Source organism: Spermophilus citellus, assembly GCF_964194105.1.
Source record: "Spermophilus citellus genome assembly, contig: SCAFFOLD_241, whole genome shotgun sequence".
NCBI classification, from domain to species: Eukaryota; Metazoa; Chordata; class Mammalia; order Rodentia; family Sciuridae; genus Spermophilus; species Spermophilus citellus.
This window is the reverse complement of record NW_027672865.1, coordinates 132578-149107: the sequence shown is the minus strand read 5'-3', so window position 1 is coordinate 149107 and position 16530 is coordinate 132578. Positions and strand designations below refer to the sequence as shown.

The 16530-nt window shown below is 43.5% G+C and overlaps 1 protein-coding gene across 1 annotated transcript; it reads left to right on the top strand.

Annotated features, from left to right (window-relative positions):
- Positions 1-3169: 3169 nt before the first annotated feature.
- LOC308640513 (uncharacterized protein) lies at positions 3170-14179 on the top strand (the record flags this gene model as incomplete). The annotated part of the gene is made up of 6 exons (XM_081312393.1): positions 3170-3273; positions 3924-3952; positions 10415-10496; positions 12290-12363; positions 13482-13575; positions 14091-14179. Exons 1-6 carry the CDS (start codon positions 3219-3221, stop codon positions 14177-14179), a joined length of 423 nt encoding a protein of 140 aa, XP_081168519.1. The 5' UTR covers positions 3170-3218.
- Positions 14180-16530: the final 2351 nt, after the last annotated feature.

Below are 16530 nucleotides of genomic sequence, written 5' to 3'. Positions count from 1 at the left end.
GTGACATTACCCAGGCTGTCATGGCGTTCTGCCAGGGGACCCCCAGAGGGCCCCTGACATGCACATTCTCTGTAAGGAAGCTGCATCTTGAGCAGTTGGTGTGGAATTGGGTCGTCGAATGCAAGTGAGGTGGAAGGGGAGAGGTGTTTGTGGGTGGGCAGATGGGGTGGGAGACTTGCTGACCAAGTCCTGCCCATGATCACCTTTGAAAAGTATGCCCACTGCACACTTTACATTCTCGTGTGTCTTCTGTGACAAAGGTAAAGCGCTCAAAAAGAAGTATGGGATTTAGGGATGTTATTAGATCTTCTAAAAAGAAGCCATGTGTTCTAGATTTCAATATATATTATTTATAGGTAGTTATTATATAAATATATACATATTTGTATACATACAAATATATAAACATTCATGCGTTCAGGTTTCCACAACTTTCTAAAAATTATTCCTAAGTATTCTGCTTTTGATATGATTGTCACTAAGATTGTTTTTAATTTCATTTTGAGTCTTTATTTTCTCATGTACAGAAACCACTGATGGATCTCGAATCTTGTTACTTTTCTGAGCTCACTTGCAGCTTCTAATAGCTTATGAATGAATTCCTACCTTGAAAATAACCACTTCAGAGATACTTCTATCTCATGCCTCATTTGGGAAAAAAAAAAACACATAGACGAGACAGTAAGAGAGAGAGAAGCAATTTCCAATGCCCCTTTACCTTGACCAAGGCAAAAATATTGGTGAGATCCTCAGCCAACCGTAGTCCCTACGAGTCACAAACCCAGACAACAAGCTGTCACAAACACACGTCCCCAAAGGATGACAGACACACGAGGCAGCAAACCTATCTGCTCTCAATCTAATAGGAGGTAGAACTGAGGAAGTAACCCAATCTCCAAATTGAGGAAGTAACCCAATCTCCAAAAATAAATCAACTCCCAAAACTACAAGAAGCACCATCAGGAAATTGATGTGAGCATGAACCCCCCCCCCCAGATGTAGATCAGGGTGGTTCAATGCAAATATGTGTTTAGTTCAGAATGTTTGTTAAGGTGTGAATGATGGCAGGTGGTCTAAGGCCAAGGGGGGAAGGTTCTTTAGGGCCTAACACCCAGTTCACATTCCAAAGAGGCTTGGAACTTTAGACTGAAGACACCCTGTGACCAGGGCACTGCAGCTTCTCACAAGGTAGTGGTGTTGGGGCTGGGTGGTGGCTCAGCGGCAGAGCACCTGCCTACCACGTGTGAGGTACTGGGTTTGATTCTCAGCACTGCATGTAAATAAATTTAATTGCAGGAAAAAAAATTCACTTTGCCACTGGGGGGGGGGGAGGAAATCATACATAGAATTGCTTGAGCCTGTCCTTGCTCACCGAATTTGCCAGAATTTCAGAAAAGGCAGCCCCCCAAGGACAATGAAAGGCATCCTATGCAAGACAGGGGATGGGACCCAAAACAGTGGGGGTAAAGACAGAGCTGCACAGGACACTGCCTCAAATACTGAGAAAATTCAGAGATCAGCAAACCTAAGATGCTCAGTGGACAGAGTCGGACACAGAAGCAGAGCAGGGGACAAAGCCCTGTTCAGGTAGCAGGAATGAGCTCTGCCTTTAACCAGGTTCTGGGAAACTCTCCCAGGTGCAGGTCGACCAGATCACCCCTGTTACTGTGACCTCCATCCTGTGAGCGGACCCTGCTGACCCCATCACCGGGTGTATGGGCTCTGGCATTTACCTGCAATCTCTGGGGTTCAGAAGCACTCCAGGTTTGGATTCTGTGACTTCCTCTTTCCAAGATTGCACCATGTAAATCTCCAGGGCTTTGCCTCTGTGAATCCTACTTTGTCCTCTGCCCAGTGGTGCACACCTGTCATCCCAGCCGCTCGGGAGGCTGAGGCAGGAGGATCGTGAGACCAAGCCAGCCTCAGCCATGGTGAGGCCCTAAGCAACTCAGCGAGGCCCTGTCTCTCAATAAGTACAAAATACAGCTGGGGATGGGGCTCAGGGGTCAAGAGCTCCTGAGTTCAATCCCTGGTACCAAAAAATGGAAAAACTAAAAAATCCTACTACTGTCATTTTGAGTCACTGTGTGTCCCATGTTCGAAGGTCAGATCTGGAGTGGGAGATGTTTTTAGTTCACAATCAAGTGCTTATAGTGCAGAATACTCAAAGTACTGTCCATATATTTGGGGGAGGGTGGGGAACACGTCCCAACAGAGTACAACATGGATGAGAAGTTTCAAAAAAGATTTCACAGAGGAAGACACATTCAAATAACAAATAAATATGTAAATGAATACACATGTGAGTATTGAGCTATACTGTTTAAGGAAGGTAAAATCCAAGCCAGCAGAGACTGCTGTATACTCACCAGGAAGGGAAAAAAAAATCTGTGTCTCAGATGGACAGACAGACAGACAGACACACACACACACACAAGAAGACTAATGGCCACCAAGATGTGAGTGGTGGGAATAGCTAGGCCTGGGGTGGCTAGCTCAAAGGCAGAGCCACTCCGGGGCATGGCATGGTGCTACCTATCCAGGCTCATTTCATGGACCACAAATTCCTCCCGAGACAGAGTGGGAGAGATGCTATGGGGTCTCTACCTGCACCACCACTGCCGCCTGACAACTGGGAAAGACCCCCCCAGTGCAGCGCAGGGCCCTTCTGTCCACACCAGACCCGACCTGGCCCCAGGACCACCTCAGACAAGGCCAGGAGGCCCCGGTCCATCAGTGCCAAGGACCTGGGTGAGAAGTGAAGGGTCAGGTGAGCTGGGCAGGAGGGGACAAGGAGCGTGGGGAGGGGCTGAGGAGGAAGACATGTGAGGGCCAGGGGGTGAGCAGAGGGACACAGAGGAAGAGAAGGTCACCCAGCAGGCAGGAGACAGAATCTGGGTACCAGCAGGAGCAGCCTTCCCACGAGCTTAGGGTGCTCCTAAGTTCCTCAGAACAAAACTCGTGTGTAAACGGAATTTTTTATAGAATTTGTTCTTCAAGCATCCAAAATCTGGGTCATATATGGGTGTTTGTTTGTTTGTGTGTGTGTGTGTGAGAGAGAGAGAGATGAATGATTATTGATAAAGTTGTGACGTTCCAATATCACATTGGTCCTTTGGATCGCCATGTCTCAATCGTTTACACCAAACAAACCTTATTTCTTAGATATGGGGTCTATCTGTTCTCACTCGAGGGGATCACGAAAGTCTAATCCGGTTATGCCAGAGAATACAGGAGAAGAGGATGCACAAGAGGAACCAGCGTCCTACAGGGGTATGAGAAACAAACCATAGGTGTCCTAGTGTCCCTGTCAAAGTATCTCAGCTAACTACTTCACATGTCTTGCTTTGTTGAGAAATGACAGGTTTCTAGTAACATATGTACTTTGAATGGTGTTTTTTTTTTTGGCGGGGGAGGGCTGGGTTGGTTGGTTTGTTTGTTTCTTTCTTTTTATGTGGTGCTGAGAATCAAACCCAGGGCCTCACATGTACAAGGCAAGCACTCAGTCACTGAGCCACAAACCCAGCCCTTTGGCTGGGATTTTTTTCTGTTTTTACTTGGGCTTTGCCATTGAATCTCTCAGGGTCCCTCTTCGTGGCTGCCATGGGAGATTGCTGAGCTCCCCATCAGTCTGCACCTTGGCATTGGTATAGGTACCCTTTTCTGTCCTATTTATGCCTGTTTGACACATAATCTCAGTTTTGTGAAAGAAACTGCATGTTTCAGGAAACCTATTCACGAAGCTCCTCTATTAGCTTTGAGTCACATAATTGTTGTTTGGCCAGAACCAGCCAGCGTGGAAACTCAGCAGATAGCGTACTGTTGAGCAGAGTGAAACCATGCACCTCAGCTCTATGTGGAGGAAGGTCTGAGTTGTGTGGTCCTCTTCACCTGGATTAACAGTGTGTCCCTTTGTGTTTCAGCATCTTGGGACACCTCTGAATGCACGAAGGTAATTAAAGCTCTACATTGATGCTGAATGGTTCCCTTTGCAGTGAGGAGGTGCACACTCTTTATGTCCTCTCTTCTTTCCAAGCACGCTGAGCCCCCCGTCACAGTAAAGGAGCCCGACCCATGTCCAGAACCAGGGAAGGCAGAAGCAGAGACAGTCAGATCAGGAAAGTTTGCACTACAACGTTCCAGGGGATCTCTGTGTGAAAACAACTGAAATGCTAGCAGCCTTCCCACGTGTAAGGTCATTGTCCCAAGGAGGTGGGAGGATGTGCCCCCCATGTCTGGCAGTCATCTCAGCACATGATCTCTCCTCCATCATCCTGGGAACATCCCTCCATTCTGAACTGCTTCCCCTCCATTTCATACTGGAGCTTTCTCATGGATCTCTGATGCTGTTTCCATTCTCCCTGTTTCCAGCCTTTGGGGAGATCTAGCTACTGTGCAAATGTCACCTGAGCCTCTGCTCAGAATGTGAAAGGCCTGCCTTCTCAAACTTCCTAGAAATCTTTCCTAACAGGAGCTGTTCCTCACTGAGTCCTTATGCCTGTCCCTCCTTCCCTGTGCTCTGCATCAGTCCTCACCATCCCTCTATCCTGAGACAATGCAGACCCATTTTACACCTTCCTCTGTGTGGGCCTGCAGCTTTCATGCTCTCACCGTCTCCTGCTTCCTGGCTAATCTCCTCTGTCTGCACCTCCTTCCAGAAAAACCACCGTCTCTGGTACCTTTTCTCTGCCTGCTCGGGTCCTGGTGCTGCTCACTGCCAGACACACATGTTCCCCATCGCCCTGCCAACCCGAGTCTCATGGGTATAGACTCATCTGCATCAGTTTCTCTCATATTTTAGGACGCACAGCTGAAGTCTCTTGATAGGCACTGCCATGATCCTGTTGTTGTGTTTCTTTGTGTGTGTGTGTGTCAGTGTGTGTGCATGCTGTTTTCATGAACTGATCCACTGTGGTGGTCTTCTCCAAGGACAGCTACTGCCTAGCACTCCCCTCACCCATGGAGAGAAGAGCAGGCTTTTCAGCACCAGTGCAGAGAGCAGCCTTGTGGTCAGACCAGCTCAGGCAGCATTTTTGATCCTGGGTTTCTTCTTAGAAAGACACACCAAGGCCCAACTTAGAATGCAGCTTCCTCTCCTCTCCCTCATTTGGTCAGAGGCAGATCTGCTCTGGTGTTGGCCTGCAGGTTATGGGCTTTGTTTGATTGTGGTACACAGCTTTCTGAATCCATAAGCCCTTCTGAGTGTCCAGTGTGAAATTTGAATAAAACCCCTCTTCCACTCACCTTGCTGAGAAGCTCTTGACCCACTTCTTGGGGCTCCATGCAATGGCGCAGCTTAGAATGCAGCTTGCTCTAGACCATGGTTTTCCCACACTCAGCCCTTCCTTCATGTGGAAGTTCAGGTTTGTTTCTGAACAAATCACATTGACCTTGAGCAGATGAATCTTGGAGATGTGCTGTGCATTGAACCTGGTGTCCTGTAGTGTGTTGATGATTTGGATCAGGAACAGTACTCCATGAAGAAGTCATTGTTGGTTGGGTGCAGATGAACAGGCGCATCTTATCCACAGCTGCTTGTAAGTCAGAGGCTGAAGAATGGCTGTGTTCAGTCCAGTCAGCAGAGGACCCCGGTTGCCAACTAAAATGGCCAAGGGATAGAACTAAGTGTAGAGTAGTTGACAAGATTGCACAAGTGCCTGGTCCAACCCAAGGTGCAAACACAAGGAAAGGAAAACCGTGCAACATGGAAACCAGGAGTTCCTCACCTGACATTCAACTGACTTGGAAAGCGTATTTGGGAACATTTAGTTGTATTGGTGTTACAGTTACCGCTTTCTACTTAGATCGACATTCACTTATCTAACTCAGTCCTAAGGACTGTGAGTAAATGTATTCACTTGTCAGCAGAGACCCATTCTGATGTGACCTCAGAGGAAGAGCATGAGAGTTCTGGTGACACTCAACATAGCCAGCCACAGGTATGTCAACATGCAACTCCTTTATTCCGGGTTTCCTCTTGTTTTCCTTGTTGAAGAATAAAGGAGGCCAGGTGAAAATACTTTTGAAGTAGTCTTTAGGGGTTTAGGCATCATAATTTATGGCTTAACATGTAACAACAATTTGAAAATAGCATTAGAAATCATGTCTACTTAGAGCTAAACTTTATTTAGTGATGGAGGCAAATGTTTCTAAATGCCGCTTGTTCTTCCACGTGAGAAAGGTGTTTGAAAGGGAAAACATTGAGGTGAAACACACTGAGGAATAAGTACCCAGACCATGAATGGTGTAAATGTGATGGCCGCTGAATGCATACATGCAGAAGGGTGATCATCAGCAAAGGCTCAACATTCTGTAGCAAATCACTTGTCATTCGCTCCAAGTGGAATGATTTTTATTCTGTGATAGCCTTTCCATTTCGATTCTCATGCATGCAGAAAATCGGCCAATATGTTGACTATTTTGATCAAAACATCTTTACTGTGTGTTAAATGTATTTGGATGCAGCATGGGGGAATGATGGAATTTGGAGATACTGTCTTACCATGTTTTCTCACATTGCCAGCATTTCCAAGGTTAATTTTAGGTAGCATACATCTAGATGTATGTCACTTGGCCTGCACATGTGGGTCCTTAGCAGGGATCTGATCCTAGTGTCAGATCCCCAAATGAACATCTAAGTCACATATTTCCAAATGAAAACTTTGTCAGTGCAGCATTTACAATATGTAATCTCACATAATAACAAGCGTATTCCTTAAAACTCTTTTCATGTAAGACTCGAAAACCTTCTTACATTTGATGGGGAATGTGAAGGAGAACGACTAACAATGACTTTGTTCCTCCTTTTCTTTGGGGTATGTATACCTCTGTTAGTGTGATGTCAGGGGATGCCTTTCCTGTGACCTCCATCCTGCTTTTACCCAATTCAGAGCCATTAAAGAGAAGAGTTCAGGTTTATCTGGATCGCAAATGCTATGTTGCCCTGTGGAAAGGATGACTGTTCAGTCTGGACGCATCTGCATTTTAATTAGACCAAAAATTGGGTAATGCCTAAAAAAGTGGTCACGAAATCTTCATGCAACTCACTGGGGTCATTCATTTTGCAGATATTTTCTGAGGCTCATCCACAGATGCAGCTTTCTCACTCATCTGGTGAGAAACAACATAGAGCAAAGGAGGAAACAGATGGACATGACCGTGGTAAGAAGGACATAGTCCACACAGTTCTGGGGATGGAATATCGATTTCTAACATGAGCACTGGTTACTCTAGTCTTGGAGAAATGAACCCAGTAAACAAGTAGAATTGAGAAAGCCAGAAAGATAATCAGTTCATTCTCTCAAGGCCCCAAATCCTGCCCCAGTTATAGTGGGGTGTCCCTCTTAGTTTCTCTAAAGACACGCACAGATCACAGGGGAGTTGGAAGTCATGCAGTGGAGAGGGCAAGGGTGATAAACACTGAGAAGGGCAGAGAGAAAGAGAGAGAGAGAGAGAGAGAGAGAGAGAGAGAGAGAACACAGTGAGTAAATGAAGGAAAAGAAGCCGTGGAGGCAGAGAAATTTCAGTCATGTGCCAGATGGAAAAGACCAGTGTATTTAAAGTGTGGAAAGAACATGGGAGTTTGCAGTTATGCACGTGCCTCAAGGTGTGAATACATTTTCTCACCACTCAATCATGTCTTAGTTGTCATTAAAAAGGAACTCACATGTGGAGAACTGATCATGAAGAAGGACAGGTCTTTTTTTAGTTTGGTTTGGTTTTGAAACTGAAATGTTCTTGAAACCATGTGTGATGTTGTATGTTTACATAAAAGAATATCATAGGGGCTGGAGATGTGGCTCAAGTGGTAGTGCGCTCGCCTGGCATGCGTGCGGCCCGGGTTCGATCCTCAGCACCACATACCAACAAAGATGTTGTGTCCGCCGAGAACTAAAAAATAAATATTAAAAATTCTCTCTTTCTCTCTCTCTCTCTCTCTCTCTCTCTCTCTCTCTCTCTCTCTATCTCTGTCTCTCTCTAAAAAAAGAGAATATCATAGTTTCTTGCTGCTTACCTGGGACAATGCACAGAGGGCAGAGATAGCGGGATGGGGAATGGAATGGTGTGCAGATGCCCAAATCCATGGGTTTCTAACCCCTACTTTGGAGAATCTGGACAGGAGAAGGGGGAAGAAACATTGAGAAAGGCAGAGAGAGAGACAGTGAGTAAGTGAAGGAGAGAGGAATCTTCTCACCCCCAGGTTGTGGACCACCATCTGGAGGAAACCTGACTGTTCTTGGAAGGCACATGAGACAGGAAATGAGCAGCAGACTAAGTAGAGACCCAGACTCTCTAAGTCTAATAGATCCTCTGTTGGGGACCCTGTAGGAAATGCACATTCTGACTGAGCTGGTCTGTGCATCTGCACTCCTTAGGGTGGAGCTGATGCCAGTCACCAGGATCTGCAGGCCATGCTGTAGAGGGGTCAGGAAGGATTTCCCATTAGCACAGCTAGCTGCAGAGCCACTGGAGCATGAGTGTGATCAAGGGATTGCATACATCTTCTTTTCTTTCTGATCTTGTCTTTGCAAGAAGGAGGGACTCACGTACAGGATTTATATTTCTTAGGTCTCCTCACTAAATTGGGGAATAAGGAGGAATGGGGACAATCCATTGACAGAATGTCAGATGGAGAAAAATCAAGACCACAGGTTGAGATGTTCTTTTAAAAAGTCCCAGGACAGAGAAATGGGGAATGAATGAAGTTATCTGTGTAATCTTGGAGGGAATGATGGGGAAACTGAGAGCAGGCAATTGAGGTGCTATCAGTAAATGTAGCTTCCAAAATATGTGAGACTCTGTTACCCGTCCATCATCTGAACCAGGAGGGGCTGGTAGAGTTGGGACAAATTGCAGACTATGACCATCTCCTCTCAGTTCCTACCAGACACGCTGCTGGCTGTGGGTCCAATGGAGTTATTCTAAGAAGCAAAATGACATTTCAGAATCTTTGGTTGTTTTTAAAGACACACACACTCACCTCCCTCCCCCCGACTCTTTCTCTCTCTTTCTCCTTTCTCTCTTCCTGGTTCCTAAAAATGAAAGCATGGGCCTGGGGATTCTTGAATTTCACTGTTAGTCATCCTTCGAAAAGTAATTCTAATTTTTTATAAAGCCAGGCCTTTCACAAATACACTTAAGAAATGAGCAACTTACAGAGAACAAAACTCACTTGTATGTAGAAATTTTTATAGATTTATTCTTCAAACACAAACTCTGAGTCATATATGGTGTGTGAGAGAGTGTGTTTGTCTGTAGGTGTTTTAGCGTGTGTATTGAATGATTGCTGATATATGATATAGCTGTGACCTTCCATTTCACATTGGCCCTTTAGATCACCATGTCTCAGTTGTTTACACTGGTCAAACTTTATTTCTTAGATGTGGGATCTATCTGTTCTCACTCAAGAGGATCACAAAAGTCTAGTCCAGTTACACCAGAGAATACAGGAGAAGAGGATGCACAAGAGGAACCAATGTCCCACAGGGGTAAGAGAAACAAACTATAGGTGTCCTAGCGATTCCTGTCAAAATATGTATCTCAGCTCACTACTTCACATGTCTTGCTTTGTGGAGAAATGAACCTGACCTTCCCCTGGAGTCTGGATACAGCTTTGGCCTTCCTGAACCAAAATGGAAGGATAGGGCTGGGGATGTAGTTCAAGAGGTAGCACGCTCGCCTGGCATGCGTGCGGCCCAGGTTCGATCCTCAGCACCACATACAAAAAAAGATGTTGTGTCCACCGAAAACTAAAAAATAAATATTAAAAATTCTCTCTCTCTCTCTCTCTCTCTCTCTCTCTCTCTCTCTCTCTTTAAAAAAATGGAAGGAAAAATGGAGGAAATGTTATAATCCTAGGGATCAAACCCTTCCCACAGGTTTCTCTAGTGAGATAAGTAATTTGGCTGTTTTTTTTTTTTCTGTTTTTACTTGGGCCTTGCCATTGAATCTCTCAGGGCCCCTCTTGGCGGCTGCCATGGGAGATCACTGAGCTCCCCATCAATCTGCATCTTGGCATTGGCATAGGTCCCCTTTCTGTTTTATTTATGATCATCGGACACATGACCTTAGTTTTGTGAAACAAAGTGCATGTTCCAGGAAACCTATTCACAAAGCTCCTTTAGTAGCTTTCAGTCACATGACTGTTGTTGGCCAGAACCAGCCAGCGTGGAAACCCAGCAGGTAGCATGCTGTTGAGCAGAGCAAAACCATGCACCTCAGCTCTATGTGCAGACTCCAGGAAGGTCTGAGTTGTGTTGTGCTCTTCACTTGTGTTGACAGTGTGTCCCTTTGTGTTTCAGCATCTCGGGATGCCTCTGCTAGCACGAAGGTAATTAAAGCTCTACATTGATGCTGAATGGTTCCCTTTGCAGTGGGGAGGTGCACACTCTTTATGTCCTCTCTTCTTTCCAAGCACGCTGAGCCCCCCATCACAGTAAAGGATCCCGACCCATGTCCAGAACCAGGGAAGGCAGAAGCAGAGACAGTCAGATCAGGTAAGTTGCACTACAACATTCCAGGGGACACTGTGTGAAAACAACTGAAATGCTAGCAGCCTTCCCACGTGTAAGGTCATTGTCCCAAGGAGGTGGGAGGATGTGCCCCCAATGTCTGGCAGTCATCTCAGCACATGATCTCTCCTCCGTCTTCCTGGGAACATCCCTCCATTCTGAACTGCTTCCCCTCCATTTCATACTGGGGCTTTCTCATGGATCTCTGATCCAGTTTCCTTTCTCCCTGTTTCCAGCCTTTGGGGAGATCTAGCTACTGTGCAAATGTCACCTGAGCCTCTGCTCAGAATGTGAAAGGCCTGCCTTCTCAAACTTCCTAGAAATCTTTCCTAACAGGAGCTGTGCCTCACTGAGTCCTTATGCCTGTCCCTCCTTCCCTGTGCTCTGCATCAGTCCTCACCATCCCTCTATCCTGAGACAATGCAGACCCATTTTACACCTTCCTCTGTGTGGGCTTGCAGCTTTCATGCTCTCACCATCTCCTGCTTCCTGGCTACTCACCTCTCACCTCTCTCTGCACCACTTTCCTGAAAAACTACCATCTTCGGTACCTTTTCTCTGTCTGCTCGGGTCCTGGTGCCGCTCACTGCCAGACACACAGGTTCCCCATCGCCTTTCCAAACCATGAGTCTCATGGGTATAGACTCATCTGCATCAGTTTCTCTCATATTTTAGGATGCACAGCTGAAGTCCCTTGATAGGCACTGCCATGATCCTGTTGTTGTGTTTCTTTTTGCGTGTGAGAGTGAGTGTGTGAGTGAGTGAGTGTGTGTGTGTGTGTGCGTGTGTGCACGCTGTTTTCATGAAGTGACCAAAGAAACCACTGTGCTGCTCTTCCCCGAGGACAGCTACTGCCTAGCACTCCCCTCACCCATGGAGAGAAGAGCAGGCTTTTCAGCACCAGTGCAGAGAGCAGCCTTGTGGTCAGACCAGCTCAGGGATCATTTTTGATCCTGGGTTTCTTCTTAGCAACACATACCATGGCCCAACTTAGAATGCAGCTTCCTCTCCTCTCCCTCCCTTGATCAGAGGCAGATCTGCTCTGGTGTTGGCCTGCAGGTTGTGGGCTGTCTTTGTTTGTGGTACACAGCTTTCTGAATCCATAAGCCCTTCTGAGTGTCCAGTGTGAAATTTGAATGAACTAATCTTCCACTCACCTTGCTGAGAAGCTCTTGACCCACTTCTTGGGGCTCCACGACGTGGCACAGCTTAGAATGCAGCTTGCTCTAGACCATGGTTTTCCCAAACTCAGCCATTCTTTCATGTGGAAGTTCAGGTTTGTTTCTGAACAAATCACATTGATCTTGAGCAGATGAATCTTCGAGATGTGCTGTGCATTGAACCTGGTGTCCTGTTGTGTGTTGATGATTTGGATCAGGAAAAGTACTCCATGAAGAAGTCATTGTTGGTTGGGTGCAGATGGACAGGCACATCTTATCCACAGCTGCTTGTAAGTCAGAGGCTGAAGAATGGCTGTGTTCAGTCCAGTCAGCAGAGGACCCCGGTTGCCAACTAAAATGGCCAAGGGATAGAACTAAGTGTAGAGTAGTTGACAAGATTGCACAAGTGCCTGGTCCAACCCAAGGTGCAAACACAAGGAAAGGAAAACCGTGCAACATGGAAACCAGGAGTTCCTCACCTGACATTCAACTGACTTGGGAAGCGTATTTGGAAACATTTAGTTGTATTGGTGTTACAGTTACCGCTTTCTACTTAGATCGACATTCACTTATCTAACTCAGTCCTAAGGACTGTGAGTAAATGTATTCACTTGTCAGCAGGGACCCATTCTGATGTGACCTCAGAGGAAGAGCATGAGAGTTCTGGTGACACTCAACATAGCCAGCCACAGGTATGTCAACATGCAACTCCTTTATTCCGGGTTTCCTCTTGTTTTCCTTGTTGAAGAATAAAGGAGGCCAGGTGAAAATACTTTTGAAGTAGTCTTCTTCTAAAAATCCCCTTAAGTGGTTAGAATCTGAAAATAGCACTAGAAATTATGTCAACTTAGAGCTAAACTTTATTTAGTGATGGAGGTAAAAGGTGTCTAAATGTCACTGGTCCTTCCACGTGAGAAAGCGCCTTGAAAAGGAAAAACATTGAGATGAAACATGAGACTGAGGAATAAGGACCTGTACCATGAATGGTGTAAGTGTGATGGCCACTGGATACATCCCTACCGAAGGGTGATGGTTGCCAAACACTAAACAACCTGGTGAAAATCACTTGTCATTTGCTCCACGTTGAACGATTTTTATTCTGTGGTGACCTTTCCATTTAGTTTCTCATGCATGCAGAAAATCGGTCCATATGTTGAGTATTTGATCAAAATGTCTTTAGTGTGTGTTAAAGAAATATATTTGGATGCAGCAACAGGGGAATGATGGAATTTGGAGATGCCATCTCACCATGTTTTCTGACATTGCCAGCGTTCCCAGGGCAATATTAGGTAGCATGCATCTAGATGTATGTCACGTGGCCTGCACGTGTGGGTCCTTGGGCAGGGGTCTGATCCAAGTGTCAGATCCCCAAGTGAACACCTAAGTCTCATATTTTAAAATGAAAACTTTGTCAGTCTAGCATTTATAATGTGAAATCCCATGTAATATCAAGAGTATTCCTCAAAAATCCTTTTAAATAAGAGTTGAAAAACCCTCTTACATGTGAAGGGGAATGGGAAGGAGAAAGAGTTACAATGAATTTTGTTCCTCCCCTTCTTTGGGGTGTGTACACCTCTGTTAGTGTGATGTCAGGGGATGCCTTTTCTGTGAACTCTGCCCTGCTTTTAACAAATCCAGAGCCATAGGAAGAATAGAGTTCAGGTTTATCTGGATCACAAATGCTAGGTTGCCCTGTGGAAAGGATGACTGTTCAGTCTGGACTTGTCCACATTAGACCAAAAATTGGGTGGTGTCTAAACGAATGGTCATGAAATCTTCATACAACTCATTGGGGTCATTCATTTTGCAGATATTCTCTGAGGCTCATCCACAGATGCAGGTTTCTCTCTCATCTGGTGAGAAACAACATAGAGCAAAAGAGAAAGCAGACGGACATGATCGTGGTAAGAACAACACACTCTAAACAGTTCTGGGGGTGGAATATCAATTTCTAACATGAGCGCTGGTTACTCTAATACTTGGAGAAATGAACCTAGTAAACAGGTAGAATTGAGAAAGCCAGAAAGATAATGACTTGTCTCTCTTAAGATCCAGAGTCCAGCCACAGGTTACACTGAGGGTGTCCCTCTTAGTTTCTCTACAAGACACACACAGTCACAGGGGAGTTGGAAATCATGCAGTGAAGAAGGGAAAGGGTGATAAACACTGAGAAGGGCAGAGAGAGAGAGAACACAGCGAGTAAATGAAAAGAAGCCATGGAGGCAGAGAGATTTCAGACACGTGCCAGATGGAAAAGACCAGGGTAATCAGTGTTTTGAGGCAATATGGGAGTTTCCATTATGAACATTACCTGTGTATGAATGCATTTTGTGTTTTTTGGTCTCGATTGTTTTATCTTATATCATCTCTCTGAATTTATCATTTATAATGGTTTTCATGTGTCTGTCTTCTCCATTAGACTTTAAGCTGAAGAAGGGTCTGGTCTCTTCTGCTTCTTCTGCAGAAACAGCAAAACATGTCACATGTTGTCGGGACACATTGGTATGAATAACGTATGTGAAATATACAGCATTCATATATGAAAATCACTCACATATTGTGCTTCTACTTTCTTTTCTTTGTTACAGATTCTGTTATTTTGTTGAAAACCCAGAAAGATGTTCTGCGATTTCTAAGAAAAATAAAACCTAAAAACCATCACTGTTTACAGTGTTCACTACATTTTAAAAGAAATGCACAACTAGAAAATGAGAATTTTGAGGTGAAAAAGGGGCTATCAGAGTTTTAGCAGGAAAATGCAGAACTGAAACAACAACTCCATGATTTGAGGTATCATATCCTAGATTCAAAGTAGGGGTGGAACCCTTTCCTTTATTCCAGTTGAAATAAAAAGGAAAAATCTTTGTCTGTTGGCATTTTGCAAGGGAGAAAATTTGAATAAAATTCAAATTTTTACAAACTAGATAACATATTGTTAAATGTGATTACTTCTCAAAATTAAATGCATATTCTTCCCTGTCACAATTTTAATGGCTATATGGAAACCCTTCTGCTAGAACTCTATTTATTTAACTAACAGAATTTGGTGTTATTTGTTTATATTTTTAACTATTTTATTACAATTAATGTTTCAAGAAATAGTATTTAGAAAAAATCATTTTACACTCAAGGTGCCATGGTACATGCCTATAATTCCAGCAGCCTGGGAGGCAGAGGAAGGAGGATCAAAAGTTCAAAGCCAGCCTCAGCAACTTAGCAAGGTCGTAAGCAAATCAGTGTGACCCTGTCTGAAAATTAAAAAAAGAAAAAGATTTGGTGGGTTCAATTCCTGGTGCCAAAGGTGGGGGTGAGAACAAAAGAAAAGGAGAGAAAAATTAGACTCTACATTTGTTTACTTTTTTAAAAAATTTAATATAGAAAGTAGGGAAATTTTAAAAAGATATTTGATCAGGATTTCTAAATTGCTCAAGAAAGTTTGTATTCCACCAATGAGGTTTTCTACACTGCCCTAAAATGTGTTTTTATATATTTGTAGTTTTTCTTCTCATGCCTGGGATCAAATCCAGGGTTTTGTGTGACTAGTGTGATGTGCTAGTGCTGAGCTAGACCCTCAGGTACAGTTTTTACATTAACATTCATTAAAAATAAATGTAGTTAAATTTACTCTCATTTATAAATCACATTTGTTCAGATTTCTATATTGAAAGAACTTTTTTTTATTCTTAAGTGTTCATGATAGTGGAGTACATGTTGACATAAAGTCATTCTTGTTATGGCTAATATTTCATTGTGTATATTTTCTTTATCCATTCATCTGTTGAAGGACATTAATCTTTATAATTGGATTAAATATTAGGTTCTCTCTTGTTCCAAAGGGGATTTTAACTTGTTTGTAAAATACATAATGACCAACAAGGTAAGTTGAAAATGTTGCTATAAAAGAAACAGAAATAAGTGTAAAAACAGGTATTAGATTTCTTATCCCAGTTTTGGGTTACAGTAATACAAAACATATGTTTAAAGAAGAATTTCTAAATACACTGCTATACTGTAAGTCAAGTGTAGGTATACCTGACATATTTTATGACATATAAAGATGAAATCATATTATTACCATACTCATAAGTCTTTAAAACTTATTTGACTTGAAATTATCTTTTTAACTGGGGAGGATCTTTGATAGTGCAAAAAAAGATCATTTTGAACTGGTCAGCTTACCAAATTATTTCAAAATTCCTTTTCTGTAGTATCTAAAATGATTACTAGTAACAAAAACTTACCAAATAATAAAATAGTCTTCTATTATGCCTTTCAGTTATGTATGTTTTAGACAACAATGAAGGAGAAATTAAAAATGTGAAGCTAGAAAAGAAAAGCTTCAGAGAATATAGAATTTTTATTAGGATTTTAAATTAGCATACAAAGAGCCAGAACATAAAAAGACTTTTTTTCATTTCTGGCAAAAATTAATTTAAAGATAACCATATTTAACTCCAGGTATGCCTTGAAGGAAGAGGCAAAGAGAAGAAATGATGAACTTTTATGTGAAAAAAATAAGGACAAGTTAAAAGAAAAAGAAGCAGAATATAACAAAGAAGATAAAGTGAGAAAGCAAGCTGAAATCTCTGTCGATACATTGGGTATGAAATTGAGGACTGCAAGAAATCATTTTGATCAGGTAAATGACCCTTCAGTAGAGTTTCAAATTCTTTATCTCCTCTGTATGATTTATAAAATCCCTTTAACTTACTGTATGTGGCCATGTTTCACTTAATGGTGGCAATGTGGTCTGAGGAATGTGCTGTTGGGCAGATTCACCCACATGTAGTCATCATGTGTGTGTACTTCCACACACTTCAGACATCACCCACAATGCCAGGAAATACAGACTTCCAGGT